Source organism: Meriones unguiculatus, chromosome 1, assembly GCF_030254825.1.
Source record: "Meriones unguiculatus strain TT.TT164.6M chromosome 1, Bangor_MerUng_6.1, whole genome shotgun sequence".
Lineage (NCBI taxonomy): Eukaryota > Metazoa > Chordata > Mammalia > Rodentia > Muridae > Meriones > Meriones unguiculatus.
Window position 1 is genome coordinate 16,583,349 of NC_083349.1, and position 26,766 is coordinate 16,610,114.

Sequence of the window (26,766 nt, forward strand, 5' to 3'; positions counted from 1 at the left end):
GTATGTGTGTGTGTGAGAGAGAGCGAGCACACACACGTGGGTGGGTATATGTACATATGTGGAGGCTGAATGTCAACAGTGGATGACCTCCTCAGGAGTCATCAGCCTTGTTTCTTGTGGTCTCCTTGACCTGGAGCTCTCGAAGTGGGTGAGGCTGGCTGGCCAGTGAAGCCTAGGAATCCAAGGAATCCTGTCTGCTTTCCAGGAACAAGAATTACAAGCAAACACGGCTGCACCTGGACTTTTAAATGGATTCTGGTGATCTAATTGCCATTCCCAGGAGTAAGTGGCAGGCATTTCACTGACCGAGCCATTAGAAAGGGGGCTGTCTGATGGCATGTGTGGCCAGGCAGGAACGGCCTGATTTCTCTGTCACCGCCTCTTGGCTCCAACCTTTATCAACCTGTCTCAAGCTATCAAGCATCTATATCTCTGCGGTATGGGCTGGGACATCAGAAGACACCCAGCCACGTGTGAGCTGGGCCACCGGGCTTCCATAGCTCTTACGTTTCAAAGTTTTATCCCCTTGTCTGGGGATTTTTTTCTTTTACAGTTTACTCCCATCTCACCTTCATTTCTAAGTAATCTACTAGTAAGCTAACCGAAAAACTATTACCTTCAGTATCCTGTTTTTGCTGCTTAAAAAATGCCTAGCAAAATTTTATCAATGTGCACACGCTGGCTGAAGACACCACTCACCCTCTGGCCAGTTCATTTCTGGTGGTTTCCCTTATATCTGACCACGTGTCATGTTTCCCTGTGTGTGACATGGTGGCGCACGCCTTTAATCCAAGCAGAGGCAGGCGGATCTCTATGAGAGTTCGAGGCCAGCTTGGTCTACAAAGTCCAGTACAGCCAAGGTTACACAGAGAAAACCTGTCTTGAAAAAACAAAACAACAACAACAAAAACGAAACAAAAATCAACTTTGGAACTTGCTAAGATCTCAGGTTCTGGCCTCCAGAAAGGAGTGACCCATATCCCCCTCACGGCTCACGATCTTCTAGGACCCGCAGCAGAGCTTCCGTGCCCACCAGATCTAGTCTTAAGGCAGTTCACCACGTTCTTGTAATCTCTCTTTTCTAAGGGGATCCCTTTCCTCTAGAGTATGATGTGGTTTAGAGTGTGTGGGCCTGACTGACCTGCCTCCCAGAATGCCCTGAAGGCTTGTAAATGAGGAGGCGCAGCCTCCAAGTTTCCACTCTAGAAGGGTCTGTGCCGAACGAGGCCCTCCTACAACAGGGACGCCTGTCTCGGCCTCAAACCCCACACCGGCCTGGTGTGCCAAGATCACGGCACTGCGGCTGCTAATTCAGCGCAGGCGCAGAAGGCAGCGGTCAGCTCCGGGCAGCCTGAAGCTCGGGGTCGCTCGGCCTCCCCCAGGTCCCTAAGTCCTCCCGGAATCCACCAGCCCGCCCTCTTACAGTCTCTTTCTGGCCCGTCGCTAAGCGCACGCCCACCAAAGCCACCCCACCCCTCCGCCCCGCGGCTTGACGCCCGCGGGCCTCCGTAAGACAGCTGTGTCTCCGTGGCGACGGCGTGCGCCGCGCGGCTCCTTTGTTGGGCGATGCCTGAGCCTCTCGGAGGCGGGGCAGCCGGAGAGCAGGTGGGCGGGGAGGAGGTTCAGGAAAGGAGGGTGGGATGGTTGCTGCGTCAATCACCGCTGGCCCGCTCAACTAGATGGTACTGGCCACCGGTTCCGGGGCACGGTCATGGAATGGGGGGTGTGGGCTGAGGGGAAAGGACCACCAGACAGTGGGTCTGGTATGCTGGGGGTCCTGTGAACATAGGACTTTGTCCCAGCTCCTTAACAGTGGCCGCCACCCACCCACCCGAGGTGGGGAATTGAGGCCCAATCGGGCCTAATGCAGCCCAGGATGGAAACTGCATCACCTGTCCTCTGCTTCCCACTTGTCAACATATTTTTCTTACGATGTAATCTAATGGAGGCGGAGTTCTTTCCTCCTAGTTCCAAGGTGTGAAAAAAAAGAAAAAAGAAAAATCAAACCATAGACTGTGCAAGGGCCTGGAGACCTTAGGGAGGAGAGACACATCTGTCAAGCAGACCTAGGCTCCCCATGAATTGTCTGCCCTTGAGACCAGCTCCTTAACTGAAAAGTTACCTTTTCCTTAAAGCAGAGTGAGTCAGGCACGTGTGGCAGTCATCGGGCTGACTAGTTGACAGATGATCTTAAACCTGTAAGCATTCCAGCCACTGTCTTTGCTTGGGTTGGTTTGAAAGTATACTCCAGCTAAGCAAAAGAACTAGGAGGCAAGACTGGCATTGCCCAGGTTTCCTCTGGTGCCTACCTAGACATCTTTTTGGGCTGGGCTGGGCCAGAGTTGGGGGTAGGGAACTGGCTTTCTGACTTCAGGGTCTCCATCACAGTAAAGAAGAGAGAACTAGGGTGGAAATAGGAAACTGCCTTACCAGAAGCCCCTCCCCATTTTGCAGGTGGTTTGCAAATTGAAAAGTCCCCATCTGTTTTCAGCCGAGCATGCTTGTTTTCCCTGGTATTTTCCAGGTAAAGTTAAACTGTAACCAGGTGTGTACTTGCTTGTAATCTCAACATTTTGGAGGTAGATGCAGGAAGATCAAGATTTCGAAGCTCACCACAGTTGGAGTTGGAGGCCAGCTTTCTCAAACCATAATCATCATTTTCTTCTTAAAATTTTGTGGTACAGTGTGAGGAACAGAGAATTTAACCAGTACTTTTTTGTGTTCTGGTATTTACAAGTTTAAAAGCCAAATTCATGGTGCTGTTGCTTTTTCAGTGAGTCAAGCCCCTGCAAATGTGCCCTCACTCTTCTGTCCCCCTCCCGCTCCTCCCTTTTATCCATTCCCCCATGTGACTTCTGGTTGCTAGGACCTGTACCACCACCACCCCTTCTTGTCTCCAGGTGACTCCATACCAAGAAGGATGAGCGGTGGCCACTGGAGGGTATCAGATGGAAGACACCAGCACTTCTGCAATGGCTGAGGAAGCTACCAATGATCCCAAGAACGCTGCCAGTGATGCCAAGGACGCTGCCAGTGATGCCAAGGACGCTGCCAGTGAGGCCAAGGATACTGCTAGTGATGCCAAGGATTCTGCCAGTGATCCCAAAGAGGCTGCCAGTGATGCCAAGGATTCTGCTGCTGCCAGAAATGATAATGAAAGGGGTTTTGAAGGGGTCATCTTTTCTTCCTCATCAGTTTTAGACTTGAGTCAGAAAGGCCTGTGCCACTTGGGAGAGTTCTTGAAAGTTCCCCACCTTCAAGTAAGTGTCCAGATCCTGGAGGTTGGGGGGGGGGGAGGGAGAGGGTGGCACACAGGTGCCTGCAGCCAGCAGTAGAACTGGAACTAGGCTCTTTTTTTGTTGTTGTTGTCGTTTTGTTTTGTTTTGTTTGTTTGTTTGTTTGTTTGTTTTTGTTAGGAGAGGTGAACTCTAGGAGCAGAAGGGTTAACTGGGGTTTTATGGGCTGACCACAACAAAGAACAATTGAGATGCGATGAGGTGCCAGGCAACAGGGAGAGAGGTATCAGGATAGGGCAGCCTCCTCCAACCCATGGGTTGTGTTACGTCATGAGAAAGCTGGGTGGAGATCAATGCCCAAACACCCTGGGTCTCTGATTTAAAATGCAGGCCCTTCTGCAGGCCCTGGGCACTGTGAAAACAGCTGGAAGCTTCCTCTGGTTTTCTTGATGTGAACATCCTGCTTTCCTTTGTGTCACTCCCTTCAGAGCACTCCCTAGTGGTGTTGCCTTATCCCTTAGCTTTCCTGAGCAAGCAGCATTGGTGGCAGACAGGATAGAGGATCCCCAAGTGGTGCTGGAACTGCCCTGGCATCACAGAATCTCCTTAAGCTGCATCCAGCTGCGTCTGGAACCTAGAAACAGTACTGTGGTTTGTTGTAAGATGACAAAGTAACATACTTAAAGACCTTGTCAGGGACATTGCAGCACTGGGGTAAAGCTGTTTGTTCTCTCTGCCCATGTCTGCTCTCAAGGTATGAGAGATAGCTAGCATCCTTTTTTTTTTTTTTTTTTTTTTTTTTGACAGATCTTGCTGTGTGGCCCAAACTGGCCTTCCATTCACAGTCCTCCTGGCCTTGCCTGGCTGTTTATTATCACTAGGCTCCAGGAGTGCATTCTTAGTTATGGGGACCTACTTCCTTCCTCGGGCCTCCTGTTACTCTACATGTCACCTAGTAAGAGGTAAAGCTCTCCAGTCTCAAGAGTCAGGCCCAGCTGTGAGGAACCCATTGCCTTTATTTGAAAAGGAAGGAACACATTCCAAAGTCCTTTAGGTCTAACCCAGACTCATAACTATCCAAGAAGACAGGTTTTGCTAGGAATGTGTTACTAGAACAACAACAACAAAAAAAAAAAAAAAAAAAAAATCAGTGAGGTAATAACTACCCAGAGCTTTAGACCTTTAGGGGTTATGGGCTGCATTTTGCAACTGTGCAGCAATCAGTCCCTGAAGCTGTCCCTTCCATGCCAGGGGCATTGATGCCCAGAGGACGTGGAAAGCAACGCTGCGAACACCAGAACCTGGAGGAAGGGCACAGCAGCGTGTGCTCCACTGGCCCCAGACAGTGCTGAGTCAGCCTTGCCAGGCTTGCTGGGGAAGGACAGTGTGTTACCCACTCTGATGTTCATTTTCCCATGTTCTGAAGGAACTCTGCCTTCCAGTCTAAGTATCAGGGTTAGCTTACACCCTGAAGAAAAGAGCGGGCCTGAACAGGTTAAAGCCTCCACTCTAACAAAGCGTCAAGCAGGGAGCAGGGTCACGATAGAGTCTTGCATGTGCATGTCTTTGAGGAAATGTGTTCTCATGTGTCTCCTTATGTGTCTGATGCAGGCATACATATGTGTGTGGGGACATCTGCCGCCATATGTGTGAAGGCATGTACACATGTGAACTTGGGGGGAGTGTATCATAGGCCTGAAGATATGCACATGTGTGTGCATGTGGATGTGTATTCTTATGTGCTGGGGGTTGTGTGTGCGTGGGAATATGCATTCTCATGTACACTAAGGCATACATGTTCTATGTGGGGTGTGTATTCTGGGTACTTGGCATATGCATAAGTATCCAGTCACGGGCACGTGTCACACCATGCTCCCCTAACTGTCACTCTAATCTCTAGAGGCCATGCCAGATGCCAGCAGGCAGGAGCTGGTGTTTTCCAAAGTGATGTTTTACTTTCATATCTACAGAATGCCATCATTCCGATCACCATTCAAGAACCTGCAAGTCATTCAGATTAGAAAATGGGATAAATAGAACTGGGGGCTGTGAAACCCCAACAGGGGGAAGGTGCCTGTGGCTCCTGGAGTAGGAAAGCAGCACAAGTGTCACTTTGGCCAATATACTCCATTTCCTGTGCCACGCTGCCAGGGAAGGCCCATTATCCCACCCTACAGCCAAGGACACTGGAGAACAAAGAGATACAGGAGCTTGCTTAAGGTCACATAACTAACAACTTTTGAAACAAGGGAAGTCTGGGTTTAAGGTTCGTGTCCTGGGCATCTGATGCTGCCCAGGACAAGTGTGGCTATAGGTGTAAGTGTGGACAATGATGCTTTCCCAGCATGTAACAGCAACATCGATGGAGGCATTTAAACAATAGTATATAATCCAAGCACACCGTGACTACAAAATTACACCCGCAAGATGGCTAGGTAGGTGAAAGTGCCTGTCAGACAAGCCTGGCAACCCAAGCGTCACGCCCAGAACCCATGTCAAGGTGGAAGGAAAGATCTGCATCCAGAAATTTGCCTGTTGGTGTTTACACATGGGTTGCTGCATGCATGCACCCCGTGCACACATGCAACACAATAATAATAAAATTTCAAATATATTTACATATGATACTATATATAATGTGTATATATGTGTGGATATATATCTATACACACACACGTATGTATACACATATATCTACACATATATATGTATGTGTGTGAGTGGGTATAGTATTTTCCCTTATCCAGGAATGCTCAATAGAACATTTCAGAAAACATATTTTAATAACTTATAAAATGTATCCCTATGGCCATTCTATTGCTTTATCGGTTATTGTTACCCTCTTGCTATGCTCGCTTTGCCCACCACACATTATCGTGGGAGTGCACAGACAGGAAAGCAGGATGTCCCAGTGCTTTCTGTGGTTTCAAGCATCCACTGAGGGGTGGGGTGTCTTAGACTATAACCCCGGCAAAGTCAGGACAACTCACAGGGCTCAAATCAAGCCACATGGGTCATGTCTTCTTGGCTGGGTGATGGCTTCTTTCTGTGTGGCTGGTCATAGATCACACCACAGCAGAATGTGTCTGTGTCCTGTAGCTTCCCCCTAACTGGCAACCTGGAGTGAAGCCATTGTGGCTCTTACTGCTTGTTCACTTGGTTTGCTGAGAGCGTGGTACTGGGTGTGGCCAGGGAGAAGGAAGTTATGGGCTTCCAATCTTTCTGATCCTTATTTGGTTTGACGCATAGTTGTGAGTGGTTTAGCCCCTTTGGAGATGGTTTTAAGTTTCACTGGCTGACAGAGCATCTTCTGGTCTCCTTCTGTGCAAGCAATTGCACCTGCAGAGGAATTCGCTCATCAGGATTCCGAAGGATTTTTTCCAGCTGCTGCCCAACCTGATATGGCTAGACCTCCGGTACAACAAGATCAGGGCTCTTCCCTCTGGGATCGGCTCTCACAAGTAAGTGTTCCTTAGACACGCAAGTAGATTTTCAACTGGGCTGGGCACTTAGGGGGCAGAGGCAGGCAGACCTCTGTGACTGTGAGGCCAACTCCATCTACACAGTATGCTGCCATCTCAAAATTTAGATGTCCAGATGGTTCAGACACAGCCCTGAGGTGCATGCGTGGCCAGCGGTTGCAAGTGTGGCTAACTGGATCTTGATGGGCTCTTTGATGTGTAGAAATGGCAGCCTCGTCGCCTCTGCTGGAAAACCCACATGATTTCTGAGGCACCTGATTCTACCCTGACCCTACTGTGGGAAGCTAAGATTAGAAATACCCTGGGTATATAAAAACCCAGCCACATGTTGCTGTAGGGCTTGGGGAATCCCCCTAACTCTCAGGAAGAGTTTTGCCCCATTTTGAAAAACCAAAAACCTCCAAGCAAGCAGTGTGGACTGTCCTGGCACATTCCTGCCCCTCAGCTTCCCCAGAGTTTCCTGGAACTCCCAGTCGCAGAGCCAGTCTAGCCCACCCTTGACAGCCAGGCCTCTACCCCCCCTGCCCCATCTGCATGCTCACCACCTCCTTTCCTGGGTCCTTTCTTCATGCCATACATCCTCCTGCACCAGTGTTAGCTCTGACCTGGACCTCACTTCAGACTATCACCTATCTGATCTGAAAAGGGCAGACAAGTCCCTAAAGGAGTTTGGAGATTACCAGGTGTCAGGAACATAGTAGGAGGAAGAGGAGGCTGAGAAAGGCCTTTAGGGTTTGGGATCTATGTCCTCAACTTTATTTTGAAAGAACTGAACATGGGCAGGGATAGAATTAGACTTGTCCCCAGATCACTGCCTGAAGAAGGAAGCTGTAGGGCAAAGGGTAGAAGGAGGGAGAGTTGGCAGGCAGCCAGGGCAGTGGTCCATATAGGAAGCTTGGCCAAGCTGGTTGCAGCAGGGCCTCAGGGGACCTTAGAGCTGTTGGGATTGACATTGACATGAGGCTGAAAAACAAGAGTCACCCAAGGGTGACCTCAGTTTCTGTGGGGGGTTATCCCAGTAGTGGTATCACAAGTCCACTGTATATCACAGCAGGCCTTGGTGGCATGACTAGCATACAGTTTTCAGAGGTGACCTGCTGGCTCTGTAAGCACCATCTCTTTAAGTATCAATAAAAAAATGTATGGAATTTTTTTTAAATTAAAATTAAAAAGTGAGCGCTTCACATAAATGATGGTGACAGCAAATGTCTTGCCTTCAGTCTTCAGCTTAGCAGGAAGCAGCTTGCTTTTGCTGTGTCTGAGCTAGGGGGTGCCCCAGGAACCCACCTCTGGAGCTCTGGAGACCTTGGGGCCTGCAGGACAAGCGTGGATGAATGGATGGGGAGAGGACACAGGCCTGGCCAGCTGGTGGTGGGACAGCTGAGCTGGGTCTCCTGAATGGCTCTCTGGGATGTTTCACCCAATCCTGTTTCCACCAGGTGTCTGTGCATGTCCTCTGGTCTTCTGGGCCTTTGTCCTGTGTAGAGTGGCTTTCTTCCCCACAAGGAAACTACCGTCTGTGCTGAGATAGCCGAGTGGTTTTCATCCACAAATTGTTTAACTGTTAACACTCAGTCTAGGGAGTAATTGTTGTCCCTGAGGGTTAAGATTACATGAACTGTGCTGCCGAAGGGCCCACTGCCTGTTTCTCCCCCAAAAAGGTACTCAGTCCTCAGATCTGGAATCATTGGATTTTGACAGTCAAAACCAGCTGGTTTGTGTTATTTAATTTATAATTGGGCCTCTGATTTTATACCCATTATGTCATTAAAATTGGGTCTGCTTGCTGAAGGGCTGAAACATTAATTAGAAATTTTAAGTAATTATGGGCTCATTAAAGGATTTAAAGTTAAAAAAAATAATTAAAACAACGAGCCTCCCACCCCCCGCCATGTGCGGCTGTGTGAGCGTGGGCACAGAGATTAAAACAAGGCATGTTGATTCGTTCTCCTGAGGCTCCAAGCTGGCAGGTGTGTGCGCCGCTGTAAGATGGTTCTGAGGTGGCCGGTGAGGACAGTCTGGCTACTCACAGAGCACACAGACTGACACAGGTTCATCATCACACGAGTCTTGCTACATAACGTAGGAACCATCCTACATACTTTTAGCTTTAATATTTGGTAAATATTAAATATTAAATATTCTTCCAAAAGAAGCCAAGACAAATGTCTTTGTCTCTGACGCTGGAGAAGTCCATGGCACATTGCTGAGTCTCCTGTGTTGAGTCACTGTCAGCTGTTCAAAGAAAGATGTCCTTGCTGGCTGCTTCCTTAGGAGCAGATTTAAAGGATACCAGGGCAAAGCCAACTAGCTGGGTCAGGGCGGCTGCAATGACTTGCCTGCACACATCCCGCTAAGTTTCTTGGGTGGGAGAGATAGGTCAGTGGTTGAAAGGGCTTGCTGAGGCGTGGTCGGGCTCTCTGCAAATGCCCACATGGGCAGTTCGTGACTGTAACTCCAGTTTCAGGGGATTTGACACCATCTTCTGGGCTCCATGGACACATGGTGCATGTACATACATGTAAAACATAAAAACCATGCAAAGACATACATGTTTAAACAATAAAATCTTTCAAAAAACGAAGTTTATTCATAAAAGCGTCACATACGGCGTGATATGGTATGTGTCTGTGATCTTAGCACTGGAAAGATAGAGACAGGAGGATTATTGAAAATTTGGGACCACTCTGGTCTGTACAGCAAGGTCCAGGCCAGCCATATTACAGAGAAAAACTTTGTCTCAAAAACAAGCTTCAAATAACGAGAATTCCTGAGAAAGTGGCACCATGGTGAATGAGGAAGTGAGCAGGCGTGAGCTTTGCTCCAGGGTACAGGGGCATTAGTGCTCTTCAGCCCAGCATGTCCTCTCTCTGCCTCAGGTTCATCAGATGTGGTCACACTGAGCCCATCAGACCAGAAGGCAATGGTTTCAGCACCATTCAGAGTCTGGATTGTAGCTCAGGCCTAGAGCCCTGCACTTTGCTAGCACTGGCCGTGAGACAGGCCCTACCTTCAAGTGGACAGCACAGCAAAGGAATAGGCTGAGACATTGTACCAGCTTTCAGCCGAGTGTCCTTGAGAAGTGTCCCCTGAGAGGGGAAAAAGCAATTAGCAGTGGGTTCAGTCTTAAGAATTAAATATGAAAAATAAAACAGGATTAAAAATAAAATAGGCAGACAGGGTAGGGGCAGAGCTCACTGTAGCACTCCTATTGTCCTCTGACTGTTCAGGGGCTTGCTGGTGGTGCATGGAGGGGGTGTGTGTTAGGACCTCTGTGGCCCAAGAAAAGGAAAATGAGGAGTTTTGACATATTTTTACAGTCGTTGAATCTTCTGCTTCCTAAAGTATTTCTGTTTTCTCTTAAAGACATCTGAAAACTTTGCTTTTAGAAAGAAATCCTATCAAAATGTTACCCGTTGAGCTAGGTAAGTACCACAGCAATAAAGTGAAAGGTGGCTTTAAATGCTTTGAAGTTCCTGGGCTTGTGATGGAGACGAGAGGCCTGACAGAAAAGGGTAGGCAGCAGGGCGTTCAAAGTCCCTCCCGCAGCTTATTAGTTACTTTCCCGGTCGCTGTGATAAACTACCCTGACAAAAGCAGCTTGAGGGAGAGACGGCTTATTTTGGCTCACAGTTCAAAGGTTCGCTGTGTGATTAGTGAAGGCGTGAGATCCGTGACACTGCATCCACAGTCGGGAGACAGACAGTGATGCCTGTGTTCCACGCACTTTCTCCTTTTCCTTACAGTGCAGGATCCCAGCCCTAGGAATGGTGCTACCCACAGTGGTAGTGGTGAGGGTGCCTTTCTGCTTCATTCAACCTTATCGCAATACTCCCCCCTACAGGCATGCCCAGAGGGCTGTGTCCAGGTTCCTTAAGATCTCATGCCTTAACACTGTTATGCGCATTGTCTGTGGCCAGGCCAGACTGAACTTCACACGTAGCACACAGCCTAAGAAACGCTGCATATGTAACTATGCATGCTCCCGTCATGTGGCTTTGCTTTCTGTGGGAGCCAGGCCTCTCGCCAGTTCTAGCTGCTTGGTTTTAGTAACCTTCCTTTAGGATCAATCTCAGTTCCTCGATTCTTTGGCTCACTTGTGCATCCAAGGCCCAAGTGGACGTGTGGGGCTATTTACTCCTTGTGTGCGTTTTCTCTGCTGTAGATAAGGATGGTCATTTTCTCCTTTGCATGTTGATCTGTCTCAGTTTCTGCTCTCTCTTATCCTTGTCTATTTAAGTTTGATTCTGCTTTTTGTTTTCAACTTCATTGAGTTGGAAGTTTAGGTTTTGATTTCAGATCTCTCTTCTCTAGCATACATTTGAACTGCACTGTCCTACCTTCACTGCATCCATTTGCTATGGCCTGTCATTCAACTCAACGTGTTTTCTGGTGTGATTTACCCGTGGGCTCCATTAATTTGACAAGAACAGCTGAAGGATGTGTTTTGGCTCATGGCAAAGAAGGCATGACAGAGTTCACTATGACAGGACTGTGCAGCTGGGATGGACAGGTCAGGCAGCAGAGAGCAGGGAGTGCTGGTGCTCACAGCTCGCTGCTTTTAACCTTTCAGTCAAGGACCCTGATCCATAGGATGGTGCCATCCACATTCAGAGCGGGCTCACCCTCCCCTTCAGTTAAACCTCTCTGGAGACGCCCGTAGACACGCCAGAGGTGTCTCCTGGGTGATTCCAAATCACCCGGGTTAATTATGAAGATTAGCACAGCTTGCTACTTAGCTTATACCCAACCAGAGATTTTCTAGCTAGCTTTCTGTGATGAGTGGTGCTTTGCCATTTAAAGGGCAGAAACTGTCAGGCCAGATGAAAATGCAGAAGCCAATTGTATGCAACTCACTCACTTGAAGTTACTAAAATGCAGAAGGCTTGAACACCCGTGGCTGGAAGGGAAGGGAGGCAGCAGGCGTGAGGACAGAAGTGACTTCATGATATGAGACAGTGTTCGGTGTCATTCTGTCACTAAAGTACTGGGCATCTTAAAGAGGACAGATATCTTTGGCTTCCCTCAGTCTTTCTTCTTGACATTATTAGTTGGCCAGGAAACCCATCTAGAAGTGGGAGCGTGGTGGAATGTGCTCAAAAAGGAGAACGTGGAAGGAAATAAAGACCATGATGTGGTCTGTCATATACAGGGCAAATACAAAAAAAGATGGTTGTTTTTCACCTAGCCTTGAGACTGGGGTGGGAAGTGGACCCCTAAGACATTCTTAGAAATTATAAATTCAGCCCAACATGGTGACTTATAGCTATAATCCCAGAACTTGGGATCTGAGATAGGAAGATCGCTGTGTGTTTGAGGACAACCTGGGTTACATAGGGAATTATGGTCCAGTTTGGGCAGCAGGGTGTGAGACCCTGTTTCCACAGAAACAGAAGAATAAACAAATGAATGATAGCTGTCATTTCTCATTACCTGCTTCCCCATCTCTTCCTCCACCTCTTTCCTCTTTTGAGACAGTCTTTTGTAGGCCACGCTGGCCCTGATCTCCCCATGTAACTGAAGGTAAACCTGAACTCAGGAGCTCCCTTACTCCACCTGGAATCTCAGGCATGTGCCACCATACCTGGTGTGTGCTGGGTGCGGAACCCAGAGCCTTGCACACATCAGGCAAGAACTCTACCAAATGTGCTGCACCCAGCTCCATCAACCCCCACTGCTGAACTTTTCAATGCAACTCTTGCCATGTTCAGTTCCAGAACTGTTGGTACTTTTTGATACTCTCTGTTTTCATTAACAGAAAATTTGCTATTTGCTTAGGTGGTTTATTATATTTTCCTCTAATTAGTGATGCACCTTTATTTTTCATTTCCTTGGCTCTATTTATAATGGCTGCTGAAGCCTTCATCTGCCAATCCTGGCATCTGGGCTGCCTGAGAACACTGTGACACCTGTTTCCTCAGCACATGTCCCATTTCTTTTTCTTTGTTATGTCACATAGCTTATATGTTACAAAGGGACATTTTGGGTAGTGTAGCCACTTTCTGCTATGAATTTCACTTGAAGGTTGCTGCTGTTCAGTTTGCTTTTATCATCATTAACTGTCTTGTCTCCCATGAAGTGTTCAGAACTGCTATTTCATCTCTTTATTTTGTATGTGAGTATGTAGCTGTACCATGGCATGCGTGTGTGCGTAGGTCAGAGGACAACTTGCAGAGTTTGTTCTCTCTTCCCACTATATTGGTTCCAGGGGTGAAACTCAAGTTCTTGGTGGCAAGTGCCTTAACCCACTAGGCCATCTTGTCAGCCCTGACAGAGGAGTTTTTAGAAGAAAACCTCAGACATCTGTCATCTCCTCTGCTCTAGATTGGTTTTCAGTGTGGGAACAGTTGCTCTCCTTTCCCTCCTGGGTCCCTCTCTAAGATGTGCGAGAGTATTGAATTTCCCTTCCACTACAGGCCAGGTCGCCACACTGAAGGCCTTGAACCTGAGATTCTGCCCTCTGGAATTCCCTCCTCACCTGATCGTGCAGAAAGGCTTGGTGGCAATCCTGACCTACCTGCGCTTCTGCTCCGTGGAGAATGCCTTCCCTGGAGATGAGTTGCCTCAGGGTGTGTAGAGAATTTTCTATGACTAGATGAAGACTGGGAGTGCTGCTTCTCCAGCCTCTGTTGGGGCTCACATGGCAAAGGCTAGCCCAGGCAGACGCTGGGCCAAACACCATGCCTTGCCCTGGCTCCAACCCACGCTGAGTAGTCCATGCTTGTCTGGGTAGATGTGGTAAAAGGTCATGGGATAAAGGCAAGTGGAGAAGCCATTGCCTGCCATGTGCTTTGAGACATCCTTGTGCTCCTCCAGACAACTTTTTAGAAAGCTCAGTAAAACACATCCTGTTCCTGCCTAGATACCAGGAGCTAGCTTAATAAGCATGTTGTCGCCTTGTGGTGAGATATTTAAACTGTCTCATTTTATCAACATATTGACCAGCCATTGAGGAGGAGAGAGGAGGGAAGGGTGCATCAGTCTTCATCTCAATCATCATCGATGTCCTGGGTTCTAAAACAATCACATTCATAGAGGGCCTTAGTGTGTGTCTCCAGAATCAGCTCTGAGACAGGGATTTACGGGCCTGTGGATGTTTCTGGAAGTGTCCCCAGAAACTTGAGAGAGAGAGGCACTAGGCAGCAGGAAAGGTGAGAAGCTGTACCAAGCAAGCCCCTGGGAGGCTTGTGTTGGAGAAGGTATATAGAATGCTGGCATTAGGCCTCAGGTGTTGCTGTGACTAACTACATGGGGGCCTATCTGAGGGCTAGTCCTTGTGTGGGACCTAAGGCCAGTGCCTTAGACTGCCTGTGGAAAGGCACATAGGGAAAAGCAGCATGTAGCAAGACTCTGAGAGGTTGCGATGGCGCCCTAAGTCCCTGACGGACAGTTTGCCAAGGACAGGATAAGAGAGGAAAGGCAGTGTAGAAAGCATCGCAAGCCTGTCAGGAGCAGGAACAAGAGCAGGAACAAGAATGGGATTATGAGTTACTGAGAGGCCAGAAGCAGCAACTGCTGTCCTGGGGGGCAGGGACTTGGGGCAATACCTGGGGCAAATAGTTCAGAATACTAGAGGACATACATGCCAGACCCCAATGAGAAAGCATTCTGGGAGGCAATCTGTACTGTTCAGAAGTGAGAATGCCATGAAAAAGAAGTTAAAGCTCTACCCCAGGCTGGAGGAGACAAAGCATAGGAAGTTGAACACTCCACTCATCTAGGAAGGCACTGGGAAGGCTGTGGAAGTGCAGGTCCTTGACAACATGACAGACGATGGAATTTAGTGTGACACCCTGACTCTGGGGTGGTCTGTGCCTGGAAGTCACCCCTGCTCTGATGTGTTTTACACAAATGCAGGAAAGGGGGTGGTCCACAATAGTCAAGAGTGGTCATGTTTAGCATGTAAGACGAAAAGATGCTAGATGGTAGAGGGGTCACTCTATCTGACCTCACACATCACCTCCTGTCCAGTCCTGCATCTCCTGGCTTGTGGTCCTGAGCCTCTGCCCATCTGAGGGCAGGTTTGCAGCTTATGTCCCCACTGGGTGGCTGCCGTACTGACTCAGCAGTGATGTTCTTTGGACCTTTTTTTTTCTCAACAGTTGACACAGAACTAAAGCCTTTAAAAGTCAGCAAAGCATTGCCATTACCACAGACAGAACAGCAGGCCCACGGGCCAGCTTATAATTGAAGTAAATGTCCATGATATCTTGGAGGAGGGGAGCAGAAATGCCCAAAAGGGTGGCAAGAATGCCTCATGATGCGCATGGGCTAAAAGATAATACCGCAGAGAAGGCGTGAGGAGGTCAGGGCTTTTGAAGCAGTGTGTCCATCCCCCAGCCAGCAGCTACTGTGAGTCTGTGGCAGCCTGTGGGGTCCAGCTAGTCCTGAGTGGACTCCCTCCTGCCTTCCAGACCTCTCAGCAAAGGAACAAAGGCTGTGGCCCTGGCTGCTTAGCCGATCCTGGCGGGTAGTGTTGACTTACTGGTCACCTCTCATGCTGGTGTGACAGAATGCCTAACCACAGTAATTCAAGGAAGAAAGGCTTATGAGGCTCAGGATTTGAGGAGATACAGCTTCATCTGGGGAAGTCGTGGCAGCAGGTACCTGAGCAGCTGATCACGATGTGTCTGCCATGGGGAGGCAGAAAGATGAATGCTGGTCTCACTCAGCCCATAGGATGGCGCCAACTACATTGAGGGTGGGTCTTCTCAGTTACACCTCTCTGGAGACAACCTCACCCAAATACCCAGAAGTTTGTCCCCCAGGTGATTCTAAATCCAGACAAGCTGATTCCACAAACACTAAAATATCATTTTACCACCCCCCCCTAGAAGTCTCAGCAGTTGAGATGGGCCTCAGTGACCTTTCATACCCTGTGCTTTCTCATCTCCATATAGGCATATTCACTGAGAAAGGCCTTAATGCTCTGGACCTCGAGGCAGCTGTGGCAAAGGAAAAGGCTGCCTTATTCCCACGTATGGGCAGGCTAGACCTAAGCAAATCCAGTGCCTTCTCCGAGAACTGGCCTAGTAAGGAGGAGATCAAACGCTTCTGGAAGCTGAGGCAGGAGATCGTGGGGATTGAGGAGGGGGAGGTTCAGGGGAAGAAGCACCTGGCTGCCGAGCTGCCTCCAAATCTCAGGGAGGCACTAAATAACAAGGAGAAAAGGCACCAGAAGCGAGGACCCACAGTCAGGTAAGGCAGCACTGAGGCAGACTTCCTGATCTACAGAGCTGTAAAGTTGTTTTATAATCCGCTAAAGCACAGTGTCCACTTTTGAAAATGTTTTTCTGTTCTAAAACCATTATTTAGGGTTTGTTGAACCAGAGCAGATTAGTGTCATAGAACACACTTGGCAGGGTAGGGCCTGTTGATGGGATTCAGCTCACGTGTAGTATGTAATGTGTGCACATGAGCCGATGTGCGTGGTGGCTGTGTAGCGCTGCCTGTATAGAGGATGAGAATGTGTTCAGTCCAGCTCACACACCCTCCAGAGGTGTGTCATCATATCTCAGGGAACAATAATGGGCTCCTGGGAGTGGTGGGGCCTGCTGACTCTCTAGCTATACTGTGGATGTGAACATTGTGAATGTTATCTGTGGTGTGTGTGTGCATGTGTGTGGAGGCTATAGGCTGACTTCAGATGTCTCCCTCTCCACCTTGATCTTCCAGACAAGGTCTCACTGAACCTGCAGCCTGCTCTTTCTGTTATTCTATCTGGCCAACAAGCCCCTAGGATCTATCTGTCTTTGTTCCCCCACCCCCAACCCCACTCCACTGTGCTAGGAAAGCAGGTGTGTGTTACTACTCTTGGTTTCTGCGTGAGTGCCTGGGAGCCAAACTCAGGTCTTACCGCCTCTGCAGCAACTGGGTTTGAACATTTGTCTAAACCTTAAAGCATTCATACATGTTACAGCCAAGAAATTTTGGCACCCTACACCGTGGCATGTTGTCTTAGTAGCCTGGGGCTACTGCCCTGTTCTCAGTTTGAAGTCACGGGCAAAGAAAGCAGCAGTCTACCGTGCTGTTTAGAAACCTCTTTTCTCCCTCTTGCACTCACTGTGAGGAATAATAATGACAATTTGTTTCATTGATCATGGTTTACTCTCTAATAGTACTTTGTAAGTTTGTCTCTGTGTCATACATAGATACCAGACCTCAGCACTGGGAAACTGACATGGCTTGAGAGGTTGGAGCATTCAGTGTGTGGCCACACTCTCTAGTTCCCTGTGCTGACACTGTGCACCTCCTGGGAATGGCTTAAGGATGTCCTTTCAGTAGCTGGTGAACATCTGGAAGACAGAGTCCTCAATTGGCATGAATCAATTCTGAAGCTTTTCCTACATGGCTTTAGGTGGAAACAGTGACTATTTCAGTATGCAGTGGACCCTACTTTAAAGGGCCTACTTTAAAGCTTTCCTGTTAGTTTTTGGGGACAAGAGCTGGGATCTTAGTCTTGGACTCTTTTTTAAAGTCTGTACATGTTCAGCATTGCATCTCCCACAGATGTGAGAATCATAGTTATCAGCTATAAATATTTTGTGATTTTAGAAAGAAGTCCACCCCCTCCAAAGGCATCCTTCCCAACATCCCTTCAACGAACCAAAACACAGTTTATACAAAAAGGCTGGAGGACGGTCATATGGCTGCTGTCCGGGAGCTCCAAGAGAAGGAGGCACTGCTGGAGCAGCGAAGGAGGTACGCCTGGGATGGGATAATGTCAGGACTGGGGGACCTCCCCGTGGCCAACCATGCTGGTGTGGTTCGGTCACCAGCCTCCGAAGAGGTCTGGTGGCTTTTGTTCTCATGGCCAGGCTGGGTCAGCTTCCCTCATCTGGAAGCCCTTGCACATTTCCATGGTCTACAGTTCCCTGACATGCCTGGGATCTCACTCAGAAGTTCAGATACTTCTCGGTTCCCATTAGACTTGCGCAGCATTGCAGTTAATGGGTGTCCTTTGAGCAGTTTATTATCCCTGCCTTTTCCCTATGGCTGCCTGCCTTTTCCAAGTGCCTTTTGGCCCCCCTGCCATGTACGTTTCTCCTCCCCTGCTCATCCCTAGGGCCTGCCATCATAGCTAAGGAATGTTGTCAGAGGTGACTGCCACCTGTGAGCTTCTCTCATGTTGGTGGCACAAATAACACACTCCCTACCCTTGGGCTCATGTGGCCAGCTTGTCCCCCATCCCGTTCTCAATAGCTATTCTCCTCTGCCCTACAGCTCCACTGACAACCCAGGTGTGTGCTGTTATAGACCCCTGCAGCCAGTCAGCATGGACTACATCCATAGTACCACAGAGCCCCAAGCCTCATGGTTGGGTTTGGCCAGTAGGGGACCCCAGCAGACATGTGCGAAAGCAAGGGTGAAAGCAAGGGTAGGCTCTACGTTCCTAACCTCTGTGAACTTCCTAGTCACATCCTACACACTGCCTTTGACTTCATCTTCTCTCCCATTCAGTTTTCCTTGCTGTTCCTTCCCTGTCCTGTCAGGGTCTATAGGATCTTGGCCACATCAGACTCAGGTCCCTGAAGCCTCCCACTCCTCCCCTCTGAAGCCTGGTTATAAATAAAGCTCCTGAGGCTACAATCAGGAAGTCTGCCTCTGCTTGTCTGGGACCCGGCGGGAACAGACTACTCACAAGCAGCATATGGGGCAGCCCATGGCTGGCATCAGGCCAGACACCCTGCGGGTGGTTGTCTTCTTCCTGTGGTGGGTCGTTCACCTTTGTTGAGAACATTCCTTATACACAAAGAACCAGTGAATGATTCCACTGTCCTGCTTCCGTGTTGTGTTCCATTGCTGAGCAGCTGTGGGGCTCTTTCCTAGTTAGGAGCCTCTGGAGGAGAGAGCAGATCCCTTCTGTTCCTTGTGATGGAGAGGTGGCAGAATAAATGGAGTCCCTTGTCCAGGAGCTAAATGGAAGATTTGGAACATGTCTGAGCATGCTTAGATTGGGGACTTGGGACTTGGACCATCTAGGCAAGCAGTAGGACACAGCTTCAGCTGGAAGGAGATATAGAGGAGAACCTAACCCTATACCCCATGTTTGAACCCAGGGGACCCTGGAAATTCTAAGGCACCTACATAGGAGATGGAGTTCAGAGGGGAAAGGAGAGATGGGAAGCCCAGGCTAAGGCAGAATAAGCATGAGCCAGTGCACAGATATCTCTGAGGAGGGCAAGAAGAGGATGATCGGGAACAGAATTTGGGGTACCAGGCACTGGAGCTGATGGCAGGTGGACTTGAGGCAGCAGAGATGGCTTTGATGCAGCAAGGCCTTATCCCTACCATTCTGGACACTGCATTCTGTATCCCTAGGAGCTCACTTAGCCAATGTGGGTTGAGTGAGATGGGAAAGAGAAAAACAAGTATCTTTTGAGAAGCTGCTGTGACCCTGAGCAGGGTCTGCAGGCTGTGATGCAGTGTGCCTGCAGCCCAGCTTATTACTCCCTGGGCAATGGGACCTGGGGAGCCCAGCTGCCACAGCAAACTATCAGCCTGCAGCAGAAATGTACCCTGCATGGGGGGGGGGGGTCTCAGTTGGAACCAAATTACCCCTATCTCTTCTCAAAGTGTTTGGAAGAAGCCCAGCTGAAGGGAAAGGGGAAGGGGGAAGAGGGGAGGGAGAATAAAGGGTAAGAAGGGGGAAGGAGAGAGAAGAAGGGGGAGAAATGAAGAAGGGAGAAGGGGAAAGGGGAAGGAAGGGAGAAGGAAAGGGAAGGTAGGGAAGGGAAGAGGGAAGGGGAAGAGGAAAGGAAGACTACCTGCCTCTCACTAACTCTATGGACAGAGAGATGGAAGAAGGCTTTGTGAAGCTGCAATGACAGCAGAACTTTCAAGCTCTGCTGGCAGCAACTTACAGCTTGTGACTTTAATGTGACCATGCTTCTTCTCCAGAGACAAGCGAGTTCTGAAGGAGTGGAGAGAACAGACCCAGCTAATGAGGAGCAAGAGGGAGCTCAATAATCCCCAGCCTTTCAATAAGAACATGGTATGTGGCAGGCCAGGAGGCTCTGGTCCCGTGTGAGATCAGGGAGGGGCTCACACACAGTGTCCGGGCCATCCCTCTAAGCCAGAGGTGCTGCACACGCCCCACCCTTTGAGCACTGCAGCGGAGTTCACTGTGCACAGCCCATGGCCTTTGAGGCTGCCCTCAGCCCACTGACTACTGGTTCTATCTGAAGGACCCTGTGGTCAGAGAGGAAAAGGGGAAGGACTTGAGGAGAAAAAAAAAATCAAACACCACTAGCCTGAGACGTGCCTGGGGAAATTGTTCTGTAAACGCTGTGCCCTTATGCCACTCACTTTGGGACTTAAAACAGTGGCCTGGCCACCTGTCCCTGATCCCAGAGTCTCCCCTCTCAGATTGTGCAGCACCCCTTGCAGATCCTGGTCTAGTAGAGTACAGGGAGCATCAACACCAGAATGTGTCTGGCATCCTCTGTACCTGGACCCAGGTAGGCACGGTGCTTCTTAGCCTGATAACATGTTTCTTCAATATATATATATTCAATATATATGTATATTGAAGAGGCCTCCGAAGAGGTCTGGTGGCTTTTGTTCTCATGGCCAGGCTGGGTCAGCTTCCCTCATCTGGAAGCCCTTGCTTCCAGATATATATTCCCTGTGTCTGGCCAGGTGGAGGCGGCACACACCTTTAGTCCCTGAACTTGGGAGGCAGAGGCAGGTGGCTCTCTGAGTTTGAGGCCAGCCTGGTCTATAGAGCAAGTTCCAGGACAGCCAGGGTTACACAGAGAAACCCTTTGTTGAAAAAAAACAACAAAACAAACAAACAGGGCTGGAGAGATGGCTCAGAGGTTAAGAACACTGGCTGTTCTACCAAAGATCCTGAGTTCAATTCCCAGCAACCACTTGGTGGCTCACAACCATCTATAATGAGATCTGGTGCCCTCTCCTGGTGCACAGGCACACATGCAGGCAGAACACTGTATACATAATAAATAAATAATATTTTAAAAGGCTTAAACAAACAAACAAACAAACAAAAATGTTGCCCATGTGAAGCAAACCATTGGTAAAGTCAGTAGCTGAGGAAGGTCCCATGGCCTTGCACAGGCTATTCTAACTATACTGTGCTAGCCTGCAGGTGAGGTCAGTGTGCAGTTCAAATCTTCTTAAAAATAAAACAAACAAATTTTAGAATTTATAGTAAAGTTCTGAAATCAATGCAGAATTCCACACATCCCTTTCTGCCTCCCTCCCTTCCTTCCCAGATCACAGAGCAGCGCTCAGAATAGGCATGCCTTGTCCTGCAGTCTCAAAGGCAAACTGCCCCTCACCAACTTCTCCACAGACACCCTGATCTGGTGGAGTCCTCTTGCCACCTAGCATTCATGTTCTCTGGTATGCTCTAGCTGTGCTGTTCTATGTCATGGTCTTCTGTGACCTGATGCCTTGGGCTAGTGCTGAGCAGTGATTTTTGTCAATTATATCTCCATCATTTCACTTCCTAGTTAGAGATCTGCAGTAGGGGCAAGGGTACCACAAATCAACAATGTCTCTTTCTCTGAGCAAGGTAGAAGAAAGTTAATTCAGAACATGGCTGTTCTGGCAAGAGGTCACATCCTTCTAGGTCTGTGTGATCCAGTTGGAATACAAACATTTCTTTAATCCGAGAGACAGAGGCAAGCAGATCTGTGTTCAAAGACAGCCTGGTATAGAGCAAGTTTCAGGTGAAGAGAAGCTTAGGTCCAGGTATGGTGGTACATGCCTTCAATCCCAAACAATGAAGATAAAGTCAGTTTGTAGGTTTGATTGTTTATTTATCTCCAGTATTCTTCCTGCATGTACACTTGCACGCCAGAAGAGGGCAGAAGAGGGCAGCAGATCTCAGATGATTGTAAGCCACCATGTGGTTGCTGCGAATTGAACTCAGGACCTTTGGAAGGACAGCCAGTGCCCTTAACCTCTGAGCCATCTCTCCAACCTGGAAGCACACGTTTGAAGGTGCTATTTAATTGAGTGGCAGAAATAGTGACAAATCAGAGGAAGGATACACTGAACTCCCAGGAGAAAAGAGAAGAAAGGGAAGCTACCTAAGGGGCAATGTAGAGAGAGCAGGCAGTTTTACCAGGACAGTAATAGAGAGACGGATTGAAGAGAAAGAACTCGGGTAAAGGTGGAATGATCCAGATAATGAGAAGAAGCCAGACTGAATAAATCAGCTGGGAGAGGAGTTTGAGCCAGAACAGCCAAATTGAACCAGCCAGCCCTGAGCTCAGAAAGAACAAGAAAGGTTAGCTTATTCAGCAGTAAGTCTTAGAAGCTGAAAACATTCTAGGCCTAGGTTAGATTATAGGGAGGCTAGAAGCTTCCAGGACTAGGCCTATGTTAGCAGAAGGAGGCATCAAGCCTCCAAGACAACAATTAAAGCAGGAGAATAAAAGTTATTTTTACCGAGCAAATTGTCATGGGTTCACGGTGTACTCGCCTGTGGTAGTTTGAATGAGGACGGCTTCCATGGGCTCATGGGTTTTAACGCATGCTCCACGGTCGATGGAACCATTTGGGAAGAATTAGAAAATGTGGCCTTGCTGGAGGAGGTGTCACCAGGCCTGGGCTTTGAGGTTTCAAAAGCCCACACCATTTCCAGTTGGCTCTCTTTCTGCTTCATGGTTGTCTCAAAGCCCTGAGCTACTGCTCCAGTGCAGTGCCTCCCTGCCGGCTGCCATGCTCCCCACCATGATGGCCATGGACTCACCCACTGAAACTGTAAGCAAGCGCTCAGTGACCTCATCCTTTTGTAAGTTTCCTTGGTCATGGTGTCTCTTCCCATGGATAGAAAAATAAGACACCAGCCTTCATCCCTTTCAGGGTAGCAAGTTTTTCCCTTGCGGTCATGCTGGCCTCTACTCCATGGCTGATCCAGGCCTTGGGATTCATACTTATGGATTACTACCAGGACCCTTCATCACCAGATCTCCAGTAGGGCCTTGCTGATGGTCTGACATGCCCCTTTGTCACTGAGTTCTGTTGCAACATATCTGAAGCAGAGACCATTGTTGATGTCTTAGCAGGACCCATTGTCGCTGATGTCTAGTGGGACTTGTCTGCAATAGGGCTGGCAACTGACGGCTCACTAGGGTTCCTTCACTGGATTTTTTTACCACCTAACATTCCCCAGGCTGCCATTGTTCATCCGACTCAAACAATGGTTTGTTACCTTAAGAAAAAAAATAAAACAAACCGTGGAAATGTTTACTATGGTAGAATGTCCCAGGAAAACATAGAGGTAGGGTCCCTGGGTGGTATGGGTGCCCTGCACATAGCCAGCAGAGACACAGCCCTGCCACCCGTGTGCACTACTTGACCTCTGGACAAAGGGGTACCCATCTCCTGGGATGGAAGTTCAAGAGACTTGGGCTCCTCCAAGCCAAACAGGACCTGTTACCTCATGTCACATGCATTTCTTGCCCAGGAAGCTTTCCTTAAGAGTAGTTCCTCAAAGTCTCCTGGGCCCTGCAACAGGCTCTTCCCAAATAATGTAGTCAGGATCAGAGAGGCTTGTGGGGAATACATGCTGAGAGCCAGCCTTGGCTGCTCTGTTTACCCCGAAGGCTGCTCTGTTCTGTCCAGCATGTATGTGCTACCTCTGCACTGTATGTGATGTCAGAGAAGCCATCTGTTCCTTCCTCATTTAACATGACCTTGCATTACGTCAAGTGTTCACTTTCGTGTCTGTCTTTTTCTATATTCCTCAGTTTTTTCATATGTATAAAAAATTAAATGCATTTCTATCAGCCAGACAGTGGTGGCCCATGCTTTTAGTCCCAGCCATGGCCAGCCTGGTCTACAGAGTGAGTTTTAGGGCAGCCAGGGCTACACAGGGAAACCCTGTCTCAAAGACAAAAACAAAACAAAACAAAAGAAAAAAAGAAAGAGAAAGAAAGAAAGAAAGAAAGAAAGAAAGAAAGAAAGAAAGAAAGAAGAAAAGATAGGAACCAAAGAAGGCTAGAAAGATTACTCCGTATTTAAGGACACTGGCTGCTCTTGCAGGGGACCTGGGTTCATTTCCCAGTATCCACATAGTACCTCACGTCTGTTACCTCAGTTCTAAGGGATCCAGTGACCCCTTCTAGTCCCCTTGGACATCAGGTATAAGACATGGTACACATACATACATGCAAGCAAAGAACTCAATATATTACACAGAAAATAAAAATAAATATTTAAAAAAGATTTGTAAAAGAAATCAAAGATTACAAGAAAAATAGACAGAGGATGTGACAGGCAGTTCACTAGAGAAAAATCCAAATGGCTAGAAATCTATTGGGCAGCCTCACTTGCCCAGCTAAGGAGTCTGTGCGCACAGCCCCCAGCAGTCTTCGAAAAAAACCATCTTAATAACGGGGCAAGCCTGGGGGCTGAGAGATGGCTCAGCGGTTGTCTGCTTTTCTGGAGGTCCAGAGTTCAATTACTGGCAACCACATGGTGACTCACAACCTTCTATACTGGGATCTGATGCCCTCGATTAGCATGCAGTTCTATATGCAGATAAAGCACTCATATAATCATATACAATTTATTAAATCTTAAAAAAAAATGGAGCAAGCCAACTGAGGATCGTTCTCAGTTGATGAGCTCTCTCCCAGCATGCACAAAGCCTTGGGTAAGAGCCCCACCACCACAGACGCTTGGCATGGTATTGTAGCATAGGTCTGTAATCTCAACACTTGGGAAGTGGAGACAGCTATAGATCCCATTTGAGGCCAGCCTGGGCCACATGATGCCTTGTCTCAACAAACAAAAAAACACTAGTATGTTTTGGATACTTTGGAGAGTTCGGTTTTTTTCAGAGATGATAGCAGTCTAATGGGACAAAGATGTTTAGCTGTGTATTTCTGTCATCTGCAGAGGCAAACACACAGTGGAGATTCACAGTAGATGGTGTGCCGCTGCGCCAGCCTAGGAGACATCCTCAGCCTACGCGGGCTCCTGCAGTTGGGCTGGAGGCCGATAGAGGGTGCCAGGGTACTATGCATGACTGGAGGCTGCTGGGCGGAGCTGAAGCTCCAGCCGTGAGCACTGGGTGCCAAGCCTGGGTAGTCACCACGTGGTGTGAGGAACTGCCTTTGCAGCTTGGCTCCAGAGTGAGCCCACTTGCCTTTCCCATGCTTCTTGTGACCCCTAAGTGTGCAGGTCATATCCCGAGCAGGCGCTGACTGCTAAGAGACTTCAGAAATTAAACACTGGTGGGACTCCAGGCCTACTGCCCTATTCAGAAAAAGTTTGCATTTCTCTTCTTCGTGTTCTGAAACTAACAGCCTCGCCTATGACCTTTGAGCCCGTTTTCCTGGGCCTCCATAGCAATTGTGTTTGACACTGATGTAAAGCTGGTGAGAAGCTTTCCCAGTCACCAACACTTGCTGTGCCTAAAAGTTTGCACAGTTTTCAAACAGTTATATTTGTTGTTGCTGTTCTCAGAGATCTAGGTGTTTGGATGAATATTTCTTCCCAGTGGTTTTCTGTAATAGTAAACTATGTATAGATGAGCTTCCCCCTCCCCAAATACAAATGCCTTAAATGAGAGAAACAGACAAACAAAACAAACAGACACACACCTGGGCTTAGCATCATGCATTTCTTTCTGTTGGAATTTCTTTGGAAGACTTTTGACCTATGGTGGGGCAGCTGTCACAGTCAGCAAGCATGAGGAATTCCGCTGTGTCCTACCCTCCCGGTGCATTTCCGGGCGGGTGGCTGTAAAAGAAGGGTGTGGTGGCTCCTGTCCCCTAGCTATATCTTCTTGAGTTCCAGGCCTGTTCAGAGTATCAGAAATGCTGGGTTTGAAAGGCACTTGCTAGCAGATAAGACTCCAGCCCTGGAAGTGTTCTGGAAATGCAGATGCAGTTCTGATAGGGAGTCTGGCTGAGCTCGAAGTCCACCCTCCAGGCAGATAATAAGCAGCAGGAGCCCTGGCAGGAGGCTGACCCCTCTCCAGGCTTCACACCTTCCACTCACTCTCTACTTAGTCAGTCTTGGAGTCCAACAGCTTGCCTCCCCCTAATGGACACACAAACGCACTCGCTGTGCATTGCAGGCAGATGCACGTACACTTAAGCTCCTGAATCTGGGGGTTGGTTAGTTTCCCAGCTCATCCCCTGGAGGCAGCAGAGTGATCAGCACTGGTCACGAGGTCCTTGCTACCAGCATGTCCTGGACAGGAGCATCTGCTAGCTAAAGCTGCAGAAAAAAGCTTCGGATGCCATCTGATGGCTCTGAAGGAAGCTGGCCACTTCAGGAGGTCTGAGAGTAAGATAAAAATGTCTAGTCTCAACTTCTGCTGCTGTAATCAGTAGGATGAAGTTCTCTTGCCTCTAGTATTAAGAGGGAACAGGCAAGCTCCTGTTCAGAAGGAGCCATGATTAGGGCTGAGCCCTAGCTTGGGAAGACACAGACAGACTGGGTGGGCATGGGGATCTGGGAACAGACAGGAGATCTCTTGAGTCATAGCCAGAGGAGAGTTTGGAGACTAGCCTGATGTGTTTGTGACACGGAGTAGAGAGGTCCTGGAGGAAGGCCACAGCAGTCAAGAGACAGGATGGCCCAGGCTATAGGACAGAAGGCAGGACTGCTGGGCAGGGAGGCCAGTGTCTACATGGACCACAGTGGGTAAGGAAAGCCAAATAAGGTATGAGTGGTCATAATCTGAGTGCCATCAGGCTGTCTAGAAATAAGGAGTATGCCTGGGGGGCTGTGAGGAGGCCTGAGTTTCCATGACGCCAAGTAACTAAGCTATTAATATTATAGAGGACAGCTAGGTCTCTTGGCTGGGCTGGAACCCTCTTTCTCCCCACACTCTATTCTCCAGTGAAAGCAAAGATGGGGGCCACTGTGGCAACATGGCAGAAGGGCTGTGGAATATCCCGGAAACACACTGCTCTGGGCTGTTGAAAGATCTAGCACTACTTGGCCTTGAGGCCCTGGCATACAGGGGGCTGTGCCAATAGACACATCTGGATACACCTGATATCCCTCAGGACGCAGCTCCTCTCCCCGGGGGAACAGCTGAGCCACTCGTAGGT

The 26,766-nt window shown here is 48.7% G+C and overlaps 1 protein-coding gene across 1 annotated transcript in view; it reads left to right on the forward strand.

Moving 5' to 3' along the window:
- The first annotated feature begins 1,273 nt into the window (after window positions 1-1,273).
- The window catches only part of Lrrc27 (leucine rich repeat containing 27), a 31,793-nt gene continuing 6,300 nt past the window's right edge, over window positions 1,274-26,766 (forward strand). Inside the window, 8 exon segments of the mRNA XM_060376229.1 lie at window positions 1,274-1,605; window positions 2,901-3,260; window positions 6,567-6,697; window positions 10,085-10,143; window positions 13,135-13,287; window positions 15,553-15,916; window positions 17,273-17,419; window positions 19,619-19,712. Coding sequence (XP_060232212.1) covers window positions 2,949-3,260; window positions 6,567-6,697; window positions 10,085-10,143; window positions 13,135-13,287; window positions 15,553-15,916; window positions 17,273-17,419; window positions 19,619-19,712 — 1,260 coding nt within the window. The 5' untranslated portion in view covers window positions 1,274-1,605; window positions 2,901-2,948.